The 13,952-nt window shown below is 42.9% G+C and overlaps 1 protein-coding gene across 5 annotated transcripts in view; it reads left to right on the plus strand.

Moving 5' to 3' along the window:
* The window catches only part of NEK10 (NIMA related kinase 10), a 150,829-nt gene that overhangs the window by 56,606 nt on the left and 80,271 nt on the right, over positions 1 to 13,952 (plus strand). For all 5 annotated transcript variants that reach the window (XM_079794536.1, XM_079794539.1, XM_079794540.1 and 2 more), the window contains 9 exons: positions 410 to 549; positions 2,721 to 2,782; positions 4,637 to 4,714; positions 6,798 to 6,862; positions 8,437 to 8,539; positions 8,637 to 8,765; positions 9,226 to 9,363; positions 11,446 to 11,491; positions 13,774 to 13,895. In XM_079794536.1, the coding sequence (XP_079650662.1) occupies positions 410 to 549; positions 2,721 to 2,782; positions 4,637 to 4,714; positions 6,798 to 6,862; positions 8,437 to 8,539; positions 8,637 to 8,765; positions 9,226 to 9,363; positions 11,446 to 11,491; positions 13,774 to 13,895 (883 nt within the window). The remainder of the gene's footprint in view (positions 1 to 409; positions 550 to 2,720; positions 2,783 to 4,636; positions 4,715 to 6,797; positions 6,863 to 8,436; positions 8,540 to 8,636; positions 8,766 to 9,225; positions 9,364 to 11,445; positions 11,492 to 13,773; positions 13,896 to 13,952) is intronic.

Genomic DNA, 13,952 nt, shown 5'->3' on the forward strand with positions numbered 1-13,952 from the left:
ACAAAAGGGAACAAAGCAGATAAAAGACACCAAGACTCTATTGTGGAAGATGTTGCATTACATAAACAGAAAAACAAATGTGTTATTTTATCAAAGACGTTAAACAGTACAGGAAGTTTAGGAAATGAGATTAAAGACGAGAGGAGAGGATAGTAGAAAGGGGAGGAGAGAGGTTGCGAGCTAGGAAAGAAGACAAAGATTGAATAACCTACACAAAACTGTTAAATTCACTAGAAACTGGAATTAGGAAAAGGATGGGCAAGCTCCTCCTCCTCCTCCTTCTTCCTTCTCCCTCCTCCTCTCTCGCTCTCACTCTGTTTTTGCAGAGATTTCTTCAACAGGACGCAGAAAGCACTGACGAGGAAGGAGAGTCGGTAAACTGCTCTGTGCACTAACTTCTCTCTTCCAGAGATAGGAATTTTGTTTCTGACCGCTCTTCCATCGGAAGCCTGTCCAGTGCGAATGCGGCAGGCCGCATCCAGCAGCTCCATTTGTCAGAAGATTTGAGCCCCCGGGAAATACAAGAAAATACGTTCTCTCTTCAAGCAGGTATTTATAGCATATTATTATGTTTTACTATTGGGTACTGTTTAATATTACATTGATTATTCTCTTTATTTTTAACTTATTATTATTATTTTTAAATCCCCACCCGAGGATATTTTTTCATTGATTTTTAGAGAGAGTGGAAGAGAGAGGGAAAGACAGAGAGAAATATCAATGTGAGAGAAACACATCGATTGATTGTCTCCTGCACGAGCCTGGACCAGGGTCCAGGCTAGGGAGGAGGCTAAAACCGAGATATGTGCCCTTGACCAAAATCAAACCCGGGACCCTTCAGTCCACAGGCCGACGCTCTATCCACTGAGCCAAACTGGCCAGGGCTTATTATTGTCTTTATAAAGTTAGTATGATAGTATTAATTAGGCATGATTTGTAAGTTTTAAAAAAAGTGAAATTAAATCCACGTGGATGCCCGAAACTTGTTGGTACCAGTGTTGGACTTGCAGGTTCATGACACCACAAACTTTCCTCCCCCTTCCACGTCCTACGCACACCAAGAGGTCAACAGAAAGGTCAGACGGAAAGAGAGTGGATGTTAGCTTTGTTACTGGGAAGGCTGGGTTAGGGAATGCCGCTTGATCTGTCTGCTAGAGCTCAGGGCTCCCCCCTTAAGGGAGATTCTACAGCACACGTACCCACTCTGCCGGGAGCACGGGGGTGCTAGCCTCACACAAGAGCGGACGCAGGAATGCATGAAGTTGGGCAGTTTGGCACAACCTGGAGCAGTGCTGTAGCCTGTGGCCTGCGTAAGTGCACGTGGCCGGTGGGGCAAGTGGGGCTACAGTGCTGCTGACCAAGCCGGTGCCCTGCCGTGGCCCAGGAAGGGACAGAGAGGCACCGGGTGGGCAGCAGGAGGGCAGGCAGGCCTTAAGGGGAAGAGCAGACATGGGGGGGGGGTGTGGATTTGAGGAAAAGAGGGGTAGGAGAAGGGTGGACTGCTTCCTACTCTGTCCTCCTGGATAATAGAGGTGTTTCCTCACGGGTGTGTGAGGCCAGGGAAATAGGGACCCCTGACTGAGCTGTCATTTCACCTTCCTCTGAAAGGCCTCTGCCTCAGTATAAAGACCCTTACTGAGAATTTCCAGTTTGAAGGCCCCAGAATCTAAGCCGGCTGAAACCAGAGCTCCTGGTATCTCCAGGCCCCTCCCAAGAGGATGAGATTGATGGTGGCAAGGTCAGAAGGGCCGTTACCCACATGCGGGATGAGAAGTTATTCCTGGGAAACGGCCTTTGGGGGCAGTGCTTGCCGGGTGGATAGATATGTAATAGCTCACCGAGCTGTACACTTGAGATGTGTCTGCTTTACACAGCTCATTTTATATCTCAGTAAAACAAATTTAAAATGTAAAAACATAAGGTCTTAGCATTAGGGTCCGAGTTTTGGCTGCACCCCTTTGTTGGCCTTATGGTCTCGACAAGTTTCTTAACCTGCCCAGGCCTCACTTCTGCTCCTGTGAAATGGCGATGGTGGTCACGGTGTCCGTGAGCATTACGTGAGCACATAAGTTTTTAGCAGAGTGCAGGGCCGGTGCAAGGGCTCAGTAAGAGCGGCATTACCCTTCATAGATGCTCTGTGCTGCGGGATCCAGCATACCTCTGCCTGGACAGGAGGCAGCTCGGGACAGAATGCCACCAGAGGCTGCCACGTGGCTGCAAAGAGCTCCCAGTGTGAAGGGTGGTGGAACCTAACGCCTGGCAGGCTGGGTTCGGACCCGTGGCCCCTTCCACTTAATAGTTCTGTGGCCTAGGCCCATAACCTCGGTTTTCTCATCAGTAAAACTGGTAATCATCGCACATACTCTGATTATAACGATCAGTTTGGATATTTAAAGAACTCATTTATTCAACCAGTGTGGACGTATTTATTGAGCACCTGCTCAATGGCAGGCACATGTTGGCACTGGGGATTCCAGTGAACCAGACAGATCTAGTCCCTGCCTCTTGGTGCACAGTAAGTGCTCACTAAAAGGCTTCTGTGGGCTCTCTGTGTTCACACATTACATATAGAGGAGAGTCCCCTTCTCCCGGAGCCGGGCCTGAGGAAGAGTGTGGTCCGGGGCGGACTGCTAACAGATTCCCTGGAGTTAGATGGTGACGTGCCCGTGCAGTCCCGCAGTCACAGCGATGAGGCCTGACCTTGGCGGTTCTCGTTTCAGCCTGCTGTGCTGCCCTCACTGAGCTGGTGCTCAACGACACCAACGCCCACCAGGTGGTTCAGGTACGTGCGCCGCTGCCTGGGGCGGGGGGCAGGGGGCCTCCCCAGGCCGGTCCAACTCAGTGTCCTAGAACGTAGCGTTGGGGATCCCATCACATGGTTTTAAAACCTTTTAATATGTCTTATTTAACTTCTAGAATTCCATTTTCTATTCTTGTCCTTCTTTTAACTTGCTTGGCTTAAAAAGAACAGAAGTTTAGAAAGATGTTAACTGTGTTTTCATGAATAATGCTCATTTTGTTCTTTTTCTTAGTTTTTAAATGTAAAAATGTGTTTATTCACAATCCTTGACAATTATTATTCTTGTTTCTTTTATTTTTCTATAATAATTAACATGGATATATTACTTTATTAAAAAACTATAAAAGGGGAAATTACCTTTCATAATTAGATATTTCAAAGGCAGTGTATACAGATTAAAAAGATATTTAAGTACCTTTCTATCCCCTACTCTAAAGTATTTCATAAAGTATTAGATTGATATACTTTATTATTTATCATCTTTAAAGACCATTGAAGTTTTAAGGTTGTGGTTATAGTCTTTGGTACGTAAAAGATACACTGACATTTTTAATATTGTCCTGTCATATTTACTTGAAGTTCCCAGATTATACTAACTACTAGAGGCCCGGTGCACGAAATTCGTGCACGGAGGGGGGTTGTCCCTCAGCCCAGCCTGTACCCTCTCTAATATGGGACCCCTGGAGGGATGTCCGACTGCCCGTTTAGGCCCAATCTCACCGGGATCGGGCCCAAACGGGCAGTCGGACATCCCTCTCACAATCCAGGACTGCTGGCTCCCAACTGCTTGCCTGCCTGCCTTCCTGATTGCCCCTAACCACTTCTGCCTGCCAGCCTGATCACCCCCTAACCACTCTGCTGCCAGCCTGTTTGCCCCCAACTTCCCTCCTCTGCCGGCCTGGTCACCCCTAACTGCCCTCTCCTGCAGGGTTGATCACCTCCAACTGCCCTCCCTTGCAGGCCGGGTGCCTCCCAACTGCCCTCTCCTGCTGGCCATCTTGTGGTGGCCATCTTGTGTCCACATGGGGGCAGGATCTTTGACCACATGGGGGCAGCTATATTGTGTGTTGTAGTGATGATCAATCTGCATATTACTCTTTTATTAGATAGGATAGAGGCCTGGTACAGGGGTGGGGGCCAGCTGGTTTGCCCTGAAGGGCATCCCAGATCAGGCAGGGGTTCCCTTGGGGTGTGGGGCGGCCTGAGCGAGGGGGCCTGTGGTGGTTTGCAGGCCGGCCACGCCCCCTGGTAACCCAAGCAAAGGCCCTGGTAGCTGGAATTTATTTTCCTTCTACAATTGAAACTTTGTAGCCTGGAGCGGAGCCAAGCCTGGGGCTCCCTCCGAGGCCGCCAGCAGCCATTTGTGTTGGGGTTATAATTGAAACTTTGTTGCCTTAAGCGGGTGGGCCCGGCCAGGGTGTGCAGAAAGCTTTGCTTCCCCTGTTGCCGGCGGCAACCCTGGCCTGCTCTCTCAAGCTCCATTCTGCCGCCATTTGTTTGAATTTGTTTACCTTCTATAATTGAAACTTTGTAGCTTGAGTGGAGGCTTAGGCCTGGCAAGGGCAGGCGGAAAGCTTGGCTTCCTCTGTTACCTAGGAAACCTTGCTCTCTGTGGCTGTAGCCATCTTGGTTTGGGTTAATTTGCATACTCGCTCTGATTGGATGGTGGGCGTGGCTTGTGGGTGTGTCGGGGGTATGGTCAATTTGCATATTTGTCTATTATTAGATAGGATAACATGACATCAGTTTTTGGGATTGTTCAGTTGCTTCTTTATGTTTGTGTGTCTCGGTGGCATTGTCCCTGGTCCCTGACCACATGCCCCTTTATTCTTCCAGGAGAATGGTGTGTATACCATAGCAAAATTGATTTTACCGAACAAACAAAAGAATGCAGCAAAAACTAATCTACTACAGGTAACAAACATCTCTGTTGCTCTTCAATATCAAGTTACTGAAATCTGGGGAAACCCTGATAATCTAATCTATGATTTTTTAGAATTTTTAGCTTAGGGCTAGTCCCTGCACTGACTGGGAGGGAAAATACCTGGTGAGGGAGGCTGGCGTGGAAGCAAATGCTGTTAAAGTAAAAGGCTTAACAACACTTTGCCTGCGGGAGGGAATTAGGTAACTTTATTTAGATATTTCTTTGCTTATCAGTTAGTTCTATTTTTTAAGAACATGTATTGCTTGAATAGCAGAAAATAATGAGTTGAAAATCAAGCATGGACCCCAGTCACTAACATTTCACCTTTACAAAGGAAAGCCTGTAAAGGGATCTCGATGGATGAGGAAAGACGTGCCAGATGGATGCAGGGATATGAGCGGGGCACCAATAGCATCTGCCACAGGGTGGAAGGGCATCCACATGGAGGGAACAGTATGTGCAAAGTGTGGGAGCCTGACAGCTTCCAGTTCAGTGCTGAGGCTGCTCAGTGGGGCTGGGTGTGTGGTTGGGAGAGAGGGTACTTCTGGAGGTGAGGCCTCGTAGGTAAGATGGGGACATACTATGCGAGGTACTATGTGCTTTTTAAAAAAATATATATATTTATTGATTTCAGAGAGAGAGGGAGAAGGAGAGAGAGATAGAAACATCAATGATGAGAGAGAATCATTGATCGGCTGACTCCTGCACATCCCACAATGGGGATTGAGTCTGCAATCCAGGCATGTGCCCTGACTGGAAACCGTGACCTCCTGGTTCATAGGTCAATGCTCAACCACTGAGCCATGCAGGCTGGACTCCTGTGTGCTTTTTTGAGGAGTGGGCATCAGGGGTCCTTGAAGACTCTGGAATTATAAAGTCAGATTTTAAATAAACCTTTATGGTAGCTGCAGCTCATCCTTTTCCTCAAGTCATTTAGAAAAGTATGAAACCTCCTTTGCCTCCAATCTGACTTAAGAGCTATTTCCCAGAATGGTGGGCAAACCTAGCAGAGAGCCATCGGCGGTCTCAGGGCTGGCAACCACAGCTTTTGGAGAGCTACGAAGGAGGACACGCGGGTGTGGGACTGAATGTTCTCAATGCCTGCAGATGCACGGCCCTGGGCCAGGACAATTAGTGTTTTTGCGGGAGTGACTGCTAACAGAATTCCCTGGAGTTAGAGCATGGACGTAACAAGCACGGACACAGTCAAACCCATCCTGTAGACGCGTTTTGTGAAACAGGAGAGAGTTTTAAAAAGTCACATTGAAATGGCTTTCTAGGAACACGCGTGTTCTCCACTCTCTCTCTGTCGCCACGACCCTCACTGCTCCTGTGGGTCATTTTTTTTTACCCGTCTGGCTTCCCTGGGCAACTGTGTGTGTGAGGCCCTTCCACTGCATGCAGATCACTGATTTTCTGCAACGATTTCAGACTCAAACTCAGCACAGCCCGGTCACCCCAGGGGCGGCCTGTTGTGCAGGTACAGACGCTGGCTGGAGGCTGTCTTTTCATTTCTCTGCGCTGCCAAATGTCAGACGTTTCTTTTTCTCCATGCGGGTCTCACAGGCCTCTTTCTGAGTGTTCACAGGAGTGGCTGTAGATCAGTCTATTTGGGGAACGCTGAAGACTCTTTACTCAAGAGACCAATTTGTCAAGTCCGAGTCCAGTGTGGCCGCGGCTGTTTCTGTGTGTCATCATGGCTAGTGTTTATTTTCTCACCGAACCCATGTAAATATCGAGGCATGCGTGGCAGGCTGGAAACCAAACCAACCCCGAGCTCCCGGAGCTCCTTGGACGCTTGGTTTTCTCAGCGGAGGAATTTTCTTTCTTGTCTCTGTGCTCATTTGGTAGTTTCTAGAAAGGAATGCATGCCAAGTCCCGAGTGAACCAAGGCCAAGATCCCCAGCATTTATGCGACATAAGAGCTCTTTAAAAATAAGCGTTGGCTCCCACGTAGATCAGCCACACTCATAAAACCACTTTAATGTTTACCTCCTGATAGTTGTTGCCTGAAAGGTTTTCTTTCATTTCTTGAGCTGCCTTTGGAGAATCACACGTCCTTGTCTTTTCCAGTGTTATGCTTTCAGAGCCTTGAGGTTTCTCTTCAGTATGGAAAGAAACAGGCCGCTCTTCAAAAGGTAGGAGCTTCAAGAAATGTAAGCGACCAGCCCCCTCCCAAGACTGAACTGTCTCCACATAGCTGACTTAGATGCAGACAGCAAGGGAAGATGAGTCAGAATGCAAAACCTGGGGCTCCAGACTTCGGAGAATCCACAGAGAAAACTGAGCTACCCCAGGGATATCTTCACACTGAAAATGAACAACATGATGACAGAGCATGAATCATGCTATCAGTATAACTTCTTCTTAATGACATGTGGCTGCTATAGTTTTAGTTTCTCTCTCTTTTTTTTAGACATGAACATTTTAAGTGGATGACAGTAAAATCTGTGTTTGGGTTAGCCCATTTATAAATTCCAGTTGATGTAGTTATTTCCTCTTGGAGAAAGAAGAGGATTTGTCTGGGTATCTGCCATAGGGTAGGGGTTCATTGGAAAGGGAGGAGGCTGATGTTTTTGGGTCGAAGGCTGTGCTGGTGAGCATGACAAAAATCACCGCTTCGGGAAGCAAACACTGGTTCCCTACAGGTGTGGTCTGCAGGCCGTTCAGCTGGGCAGGTTAGCCAACATCATAGGCCCAAGATTTTACAGGAAGTTTATTGATAAGGCAGGCTAGAAATAAAAGCTTGAGTTAATGTAATATTGTTCGTTTAGAAGCATGGAGCATTTTATGTTGTTACTGTATTTCCATATGATGCTTGAATTTGGGGGGGGGGGGAGGAAGGAAAGGAAATTATTCATTTATTAAAATCTTTAATTTCAAGGCCCCAAATCATCCATTTTGAGTGGACTTAAAGATTGTAATAAACCCTCTAGCCAATACCTTGGAAATGATGGTAAATCTCTCAATTTTTTTTCCTCATTTACCTGTATTTTTATTTTCATAAAATATTAAAAAATTAGGTTAATATTTACCTCCTTAGGCTCATATGAGGACTGAATCTAATAGTGTTTATGAAAGTGCCCAGTACTCAATAAAAATCCAAAAACATCCCTTTGTAACATGTTTAATACCTATATCCCCAGATATCTCACAAATAAGGTATTTCTATAATCTGTATCATATTTATTTATTTATTTATTTAAAAATATATATTTTATTGATTCTTTACAGAGAGGAAGGGAGAGGGATTGAGAGCTAGAAACATCGATCGGCTGCCTCCTGCACACTCCCTACTGGGGATGTGCCCGCAATCAAGGTACATGCCCTTGACCGGAATCGAACCTGGGACCCTCCAGTCCGCAGGCCGACGCTCTATCCACTGAGCCAAACCGGTTTCGGCATATATTTATTTTTTTATTGTAGTAAAGAGCACATAACATGAGATGTACCGTCTTACCTAATGTTTAATTGTACAATACAGTGCTGTTGACCATAGCAGAATGCTGTTCAGCAGATCTCTAAACTTTCCATTGGTTTTCCTTACCCTTACGAACTGTGGCTGTAGTTCACTTTTGTGAGATAAGCTGGTATTTCCTCCCACTTGGTCCATAACTTAAGGAAGTAAAGTGTTTTTCATTAATCTGTGAATGAGCTAGATCCAACATGGAAGGAATGAGCAACAGTGCGCATGTGTGTTTTTTCCCTGTAGACTTTTTCCCACCGACTTGTTTGAGATCTTCATTGACATAGGACATTACGTGCGTGATATTAGTGCTTATGAAGAATTGGTCTCAAAGTTGAATTTATTAGTGGTAAGTCATGAGTTTTAATTTTTGGCAGGCTGCTATGTGGTCAGGATGGAATTTATCAGAGCAACCCATTTTCTTTTTTATTTATTTTTTTGGTTAGGAGGATGAACTGATGCAAATTGCTGAAAATATTGAAAGTATTAATCAGAATAAAGCTCCTTCGAAATATATAGGCAACTACGCAATTTTGGATCATCTTGGAAGTGGAGCTTTTGGCTGTGTTTACAAGGTGACTTTGCCCTTTCTTATATTCCCCAAGCACACCATTAAGTCCCACTTGCACACCCACAGTCATTGAGTTGGAGCCCCCTCATTGAAAAGTAGTGAAAAATAGATATAAACATTAGAATTATTGTTTTTGTCCATCATATAGTTGCATCAATGTTGTCTTATCTTACCTTGAAGAGAAAAGCCATCATTAATCACTCATAAAAAAATAGTCACAATGGCTTGTCCCCATGCATGGCACATTCTCTCCATTCTGTATTAACATAGTAAAATCCTACGCAGTATTGCAGATTGACCCAGGAGATACCAGTTTTTGAGCTGAGCTTAGTGTAAATACAGAAAGAATTTGAAAAGTTCCAGGACTTATTTAAATGACTTGCTTTAATCATGTGACCTTATTAATGTATCTCTTTTCTCCCCTTTCTACCTCCACCTCATTTATTTATTTTTTGTCTTGTTAGGTTAGGAAGCGTAGTGGTCAAAATCTCTTAGCAATGAAAGAAGTCAATTTACATAACCCAGCCTTTGGAAAGGATAAAAAAGATCGAGACAGCAGTGTGAAGAATATTGTTTCTGAATTAACCATAATTAAAGAGCAGGTAAATATTTTTTTCTTGTTTATGAAGGTATTTTCCTTAAATAAATGCCATCAAAAGAAAGTAAACTTTTTTTGCTATTCTTCTCCAGGCTGTTTAAGATCTACTGTTTAAAATAATTCATATTAAGGGGGTGAGATTTCAGCCAAATTTTTTTTCTTAAGACTTGACATTGAACCCTAGAAACACGTTCTGCAGTTTATATCAGGGCAAAGGGGGCAGAATGTTAGAGTTTACTGCACAGAGTGATTCTTATATGAAAAATCCTTCTCTTTTCATTGGGAATATATCCATTTCTCTCTCATTATATTGTACAATATTTGGTTACTTAGTTACATGCATCAGAATATGACTAAGAGTTCCATGACTTTTGTCAAGTGGAACCAAGCTGTTAACATTCCTCAAATATGGCTTATTAAGTCTAAAATGTGGCTTTTCCAGATGGGCTGTTATTTATTAGCATGAGCAGGATATTCTGACATAATGTAACACGTCAATTAACTATCATTATGAAGGTTTGTTTGGGGAGAAAGAATAAACATGCCAGAAGAGAACCGGGATTTCTTTTTGTGACCCAAGAATGCGTGGGTTTCTTTTTCAGCTTTCCTTCCGTACATTCATTTCGGACGCTGTTCTTTTATAATGCCTGTGGAGAGCCATCCACTGCCTGCACTTCATTCTCCACTAGTTACATTTGCACAGCATCTGTGCCGGGACATAGCGATCACCATGAATAAGATGATCTTTATGCATCGACATTTACAGCTTTACTCCAATTTGTAAATTATAGTAAATATTATCATAAGTAGCTTACTTATAACTGACCTTTATATAATAATAGTTTGCTCATGCTTAGAATAGTCTAGCCTTCAGCAGTGTGCTGTCTCATTATAACACAGGCTGGAATGTGGCTTCTACCCTAAGCTGATCCAGTATCTTCATTGGAACTGAAGTCTGGGCGGAGTCCTGGCCAGTGAGCTGGGTCTAAAATATGGTTCTGGTTGCTTACCTGGATTCAGATTGTTTGAAACCTGCTGGGGCCTTGCTAGTTGGTGAGGTAGACTATTTGTTTTAGTCCATTTCCTAAGAAAAGAAAGTATCAGGGTCAGGAAAGGAGTTTTTGTCAATTGTTATAATTTCAGCAGACTTAACTCTCACTTGCGTTTCCTACTAATCATTTTGGAGAGCATTAAAAGGCACAAATGGTGTAAATAGACACAAACAGAGAATGTACATACCTAAGCGGTGAAGAGAAGATAAAGAGCAAGGAGGTCTGTACTTAACATGAATTGCTTCATTTTTGTTTTCTCCCTCTGCATTCTGTGTGTGGTGTTGGGCCTGGGACACAGAGGAACTCAGTGCCGGAATTCTTAAGGTTCCTTCTAGTTCCACAATTCTGTTTTAGTTTAATTAAAGTGAGAAGCACAATCAGTGTTTACTTCTATTTGATAAGGCTATAGGAGATTGCTATTTTCAGATTAGTTTGATAAGTAGCAAATAAAAAGAATCATGAACCCTAGCCGGTTTGGCTCAGTGGATAGAGCGTTGGCCTGGGGACTCAAGGGTCCCAGGTTCGATTCCGGTCAAGGGCATGTACCATGGTTGCAGGCACATACCCAGTAGGGAGTGTGCAGGAGGCAGCTGATCGATGTTTCTCTCTCATTGATGTTTCTAACTCTCTATCCCTCTCCCTTCCTCTCTGTAAAAAAATCAATAAAAAGATATATTAAAAAAGAAAAAAAGAATCATGAAAAAATCTGAATTAGATGATAACTTTTTTCCCTTTTTATTGAATTTATTGGGGTGACACTGGTTAAAAAATTTATACAGCTTTCAGGTGTACAATTCTACAACACATCATCTCTACACTGTATTGTGTGTTCACCACCCTAAGTCAAGTCTCCATCCATCACCATTTATCCCCCTATACCCTTCTCCACATCTCCCACCACATTAGGTAACTTAACATGCTTAGTTTTAGAAATAAAAATAAATACAACACTTTCTTTGTTGTTTTCAAATATGAATTATGTAAAAAGTTTATATTTTGAAGTAGTGTAATGTTTGTTATTTATTTTCTTATAGCTTTATCATCCCAATGTTGTACGCTATTACAAAACATTTCTGGAAAGTAAGTATGAATTTTCATGATATTTCCAATTAAGGGAAAGTATCTTTGTTACATATTTGCATATTAGAATGTAAAAAAAAATAAGCTCAATCACCTACTTACTTTACTTTCTTTGCTGTTTATATGACAGTCGACAATTTTGTGCATCACTTTCTTGATGAGTGGAACAGTGATGTAATCAGGGACCTAAACAGTTATATATAAAGTACCTAGACTCTCATCTGAGAGACACTGAATGAATAAACTGAAATAGCTTTTACAGCTGTTTTCATACACATAAAAATCACTTTGGATCTGTAGAGAAGAAACTTAAGGATAGTGGCTTTCTTAAGAAAAAAAAAATTGAAAGTTGTTCTTATTGAATTAGATAACATTTCCACCTCCAAAATAAATTGGAAGTGGGCTGGCTTTGATTTCTTTTTCTTTTTTTTCTTTATTGATTAAGGTATTACATATGTGTCTTTATCCTCCCATGTCCCCCCTATCCCCCGCACTCTTGTCCTCACCCCCCCCCCCTCTGGTGTCTGTGTCCATTGGTTAGGCTTATATGCATGCATACACGCCCTTTGGTTGATCTCTTCCCCTTACCCCAACCTTCCCCTACCTTCCCTCTGAGGTTTGATGGTCTGATTACTTTTACTTGAAGTTCAATTAATTGCCACAAGGTGGTGATGGAGCCCTGACTGATGCTGCAGGCAGGCAGGCTCTTTCCGCAGGGTTGATGTTGAGACACAGCCAAAACAGTCAATTGTTCAAAACAGCATAGGACCTCTGGCTGCAGTAATATAAATATTGATAAACCTTCATACGACATGCGTGAGCTTTCAGAGTAAACCTCCATTTGAAGGAAGATTTAAGAAATATAAGGCAACGATTGGGGCTTCCTCACTGCCTCTTCATAGTTGCTATTAAGCAGACCTGTTGTGTACTGTGACATATTATGGTTTTACCCATCTCCCTCCCCCTAGGAACTCAGTGCCAGAAGTCTCCAGTAAATCCCGCGCCCCTGGCTGTTGGTTCTTGATATTAGAATAATTTCCTATGATTTAGTGCATATCCAATCACACAGAGCTCTAGATTGGATCTTAACTTGTATTGAAGTGGCACAACGTGTTTTACTTAAGAATAAAACAACACAAAGTGTTTTTTGCAACCTAACTTCCTCCAAAAAGAATTGGAAGTGCTTAAAAAAATAGATAAAATGTGATAAAACAGAGCAGAAAATTGTGATAAAAGGAAATAAAATGTGAGAAAATGAAGAATAAAAGTAGAGGTAAGGTTAGTACATATAAAAATATTTCTTGAGATTATGAAAAATTGGAAACAATATGAATGTCTATCCTTGGGAGAATGATTAAATAAATTATGATCCAACTGTATTGTGGAGTAATAATGTAACCAACAGAACGAATGGCATGGATCTATGTATACTGACACATAACAAAACACTGCAAGTTGCAAAACACGTATAGTATGATTTTGCTTTTGTAAATATTGTGTACATGCGTATTCTACTGGTATATAAATCCCAAACATCACAAAAGATACACAGTGCATTCCACTGTGCGTAGTTTCATATTGGTTTTGAAGGAGGAAGTAGAATTTTCTCCTTTGTTTCCTGGCATCCACAGCAGATAGAGGAACACAATTAGCTAGGAGGTTTTCAGTGTCCATCAGGTAAACCCAGGAGAAGCGCAGCTTTCTGTGCTCTTGAGGGCCATAACAGGAATTTCTATCCTGGGTGGTATTTCACCTCTGTCCTTCATTACAAGGCCATGGCATGATTCCATTGCAAAAGTCAGAAAGGTAACCCTATGAACCTACAAACAATGCAGTGTAAAATGCAGTTTTCGGAATGGCTGGCTTGATTTAAGGGTAAATATTAGACTATTGAGATGAAGTGGGTTTACATGTTCTTCAGGGAATCCTCCATGACTTGGGCTCATTAGCTCCTTCTCTTTGGTGCCTCCCAACCATTCCATGTCACAGCGTACAGAGCAAATGATAGTAGTGGCCTGTGTAAACTAATGCTAGGAGGTTCCTGTAGCTGGGAGAAACTGTTGCTGGGCTCCAATTGTCCCAAGATCCGCCCCCCACCCCCCACCCCGATCTCACCCCCTCCAGGGCTGAGTGGATTCATATCTTAAGGCATTTCTAACTCTTTAGTGCTGCGCACTGATTGGGAAACTCAGATTCTAATTCCTAAGTGTTTCCAAAATATCTTTATTGAGCTTAAATTTCTATTGTCCTTTTCTTGTGTTTTTTTTTCTTTCTTTCTATAGATGATAGGTTGTATATAGTTATGGAGCTTATAGAAGGAGCCCCTCTTGGAGAGCATTTCAGTTCTTTGAAGGAAAAACAACTTCATTTTACTGAAGAAAGACTATGGAAAATATTTATTCAGGTACACGTTTATTTTCATTAAATTTTCCTATAAAATGGTGAAGACCCGAGCTGATAT

This window comes from Cnephaeus nilssonii (genome assembly GCF_951640355.1).
Source record: "Cnephaeus nilssonii genome assembly, chromosome: 17".
NCBI lineage: Eukaryota > Metazoa > Chordata > Mammalia > Chiroptera > Vespertilionidae > Cnephaeus > Cnephaeus nilssonii.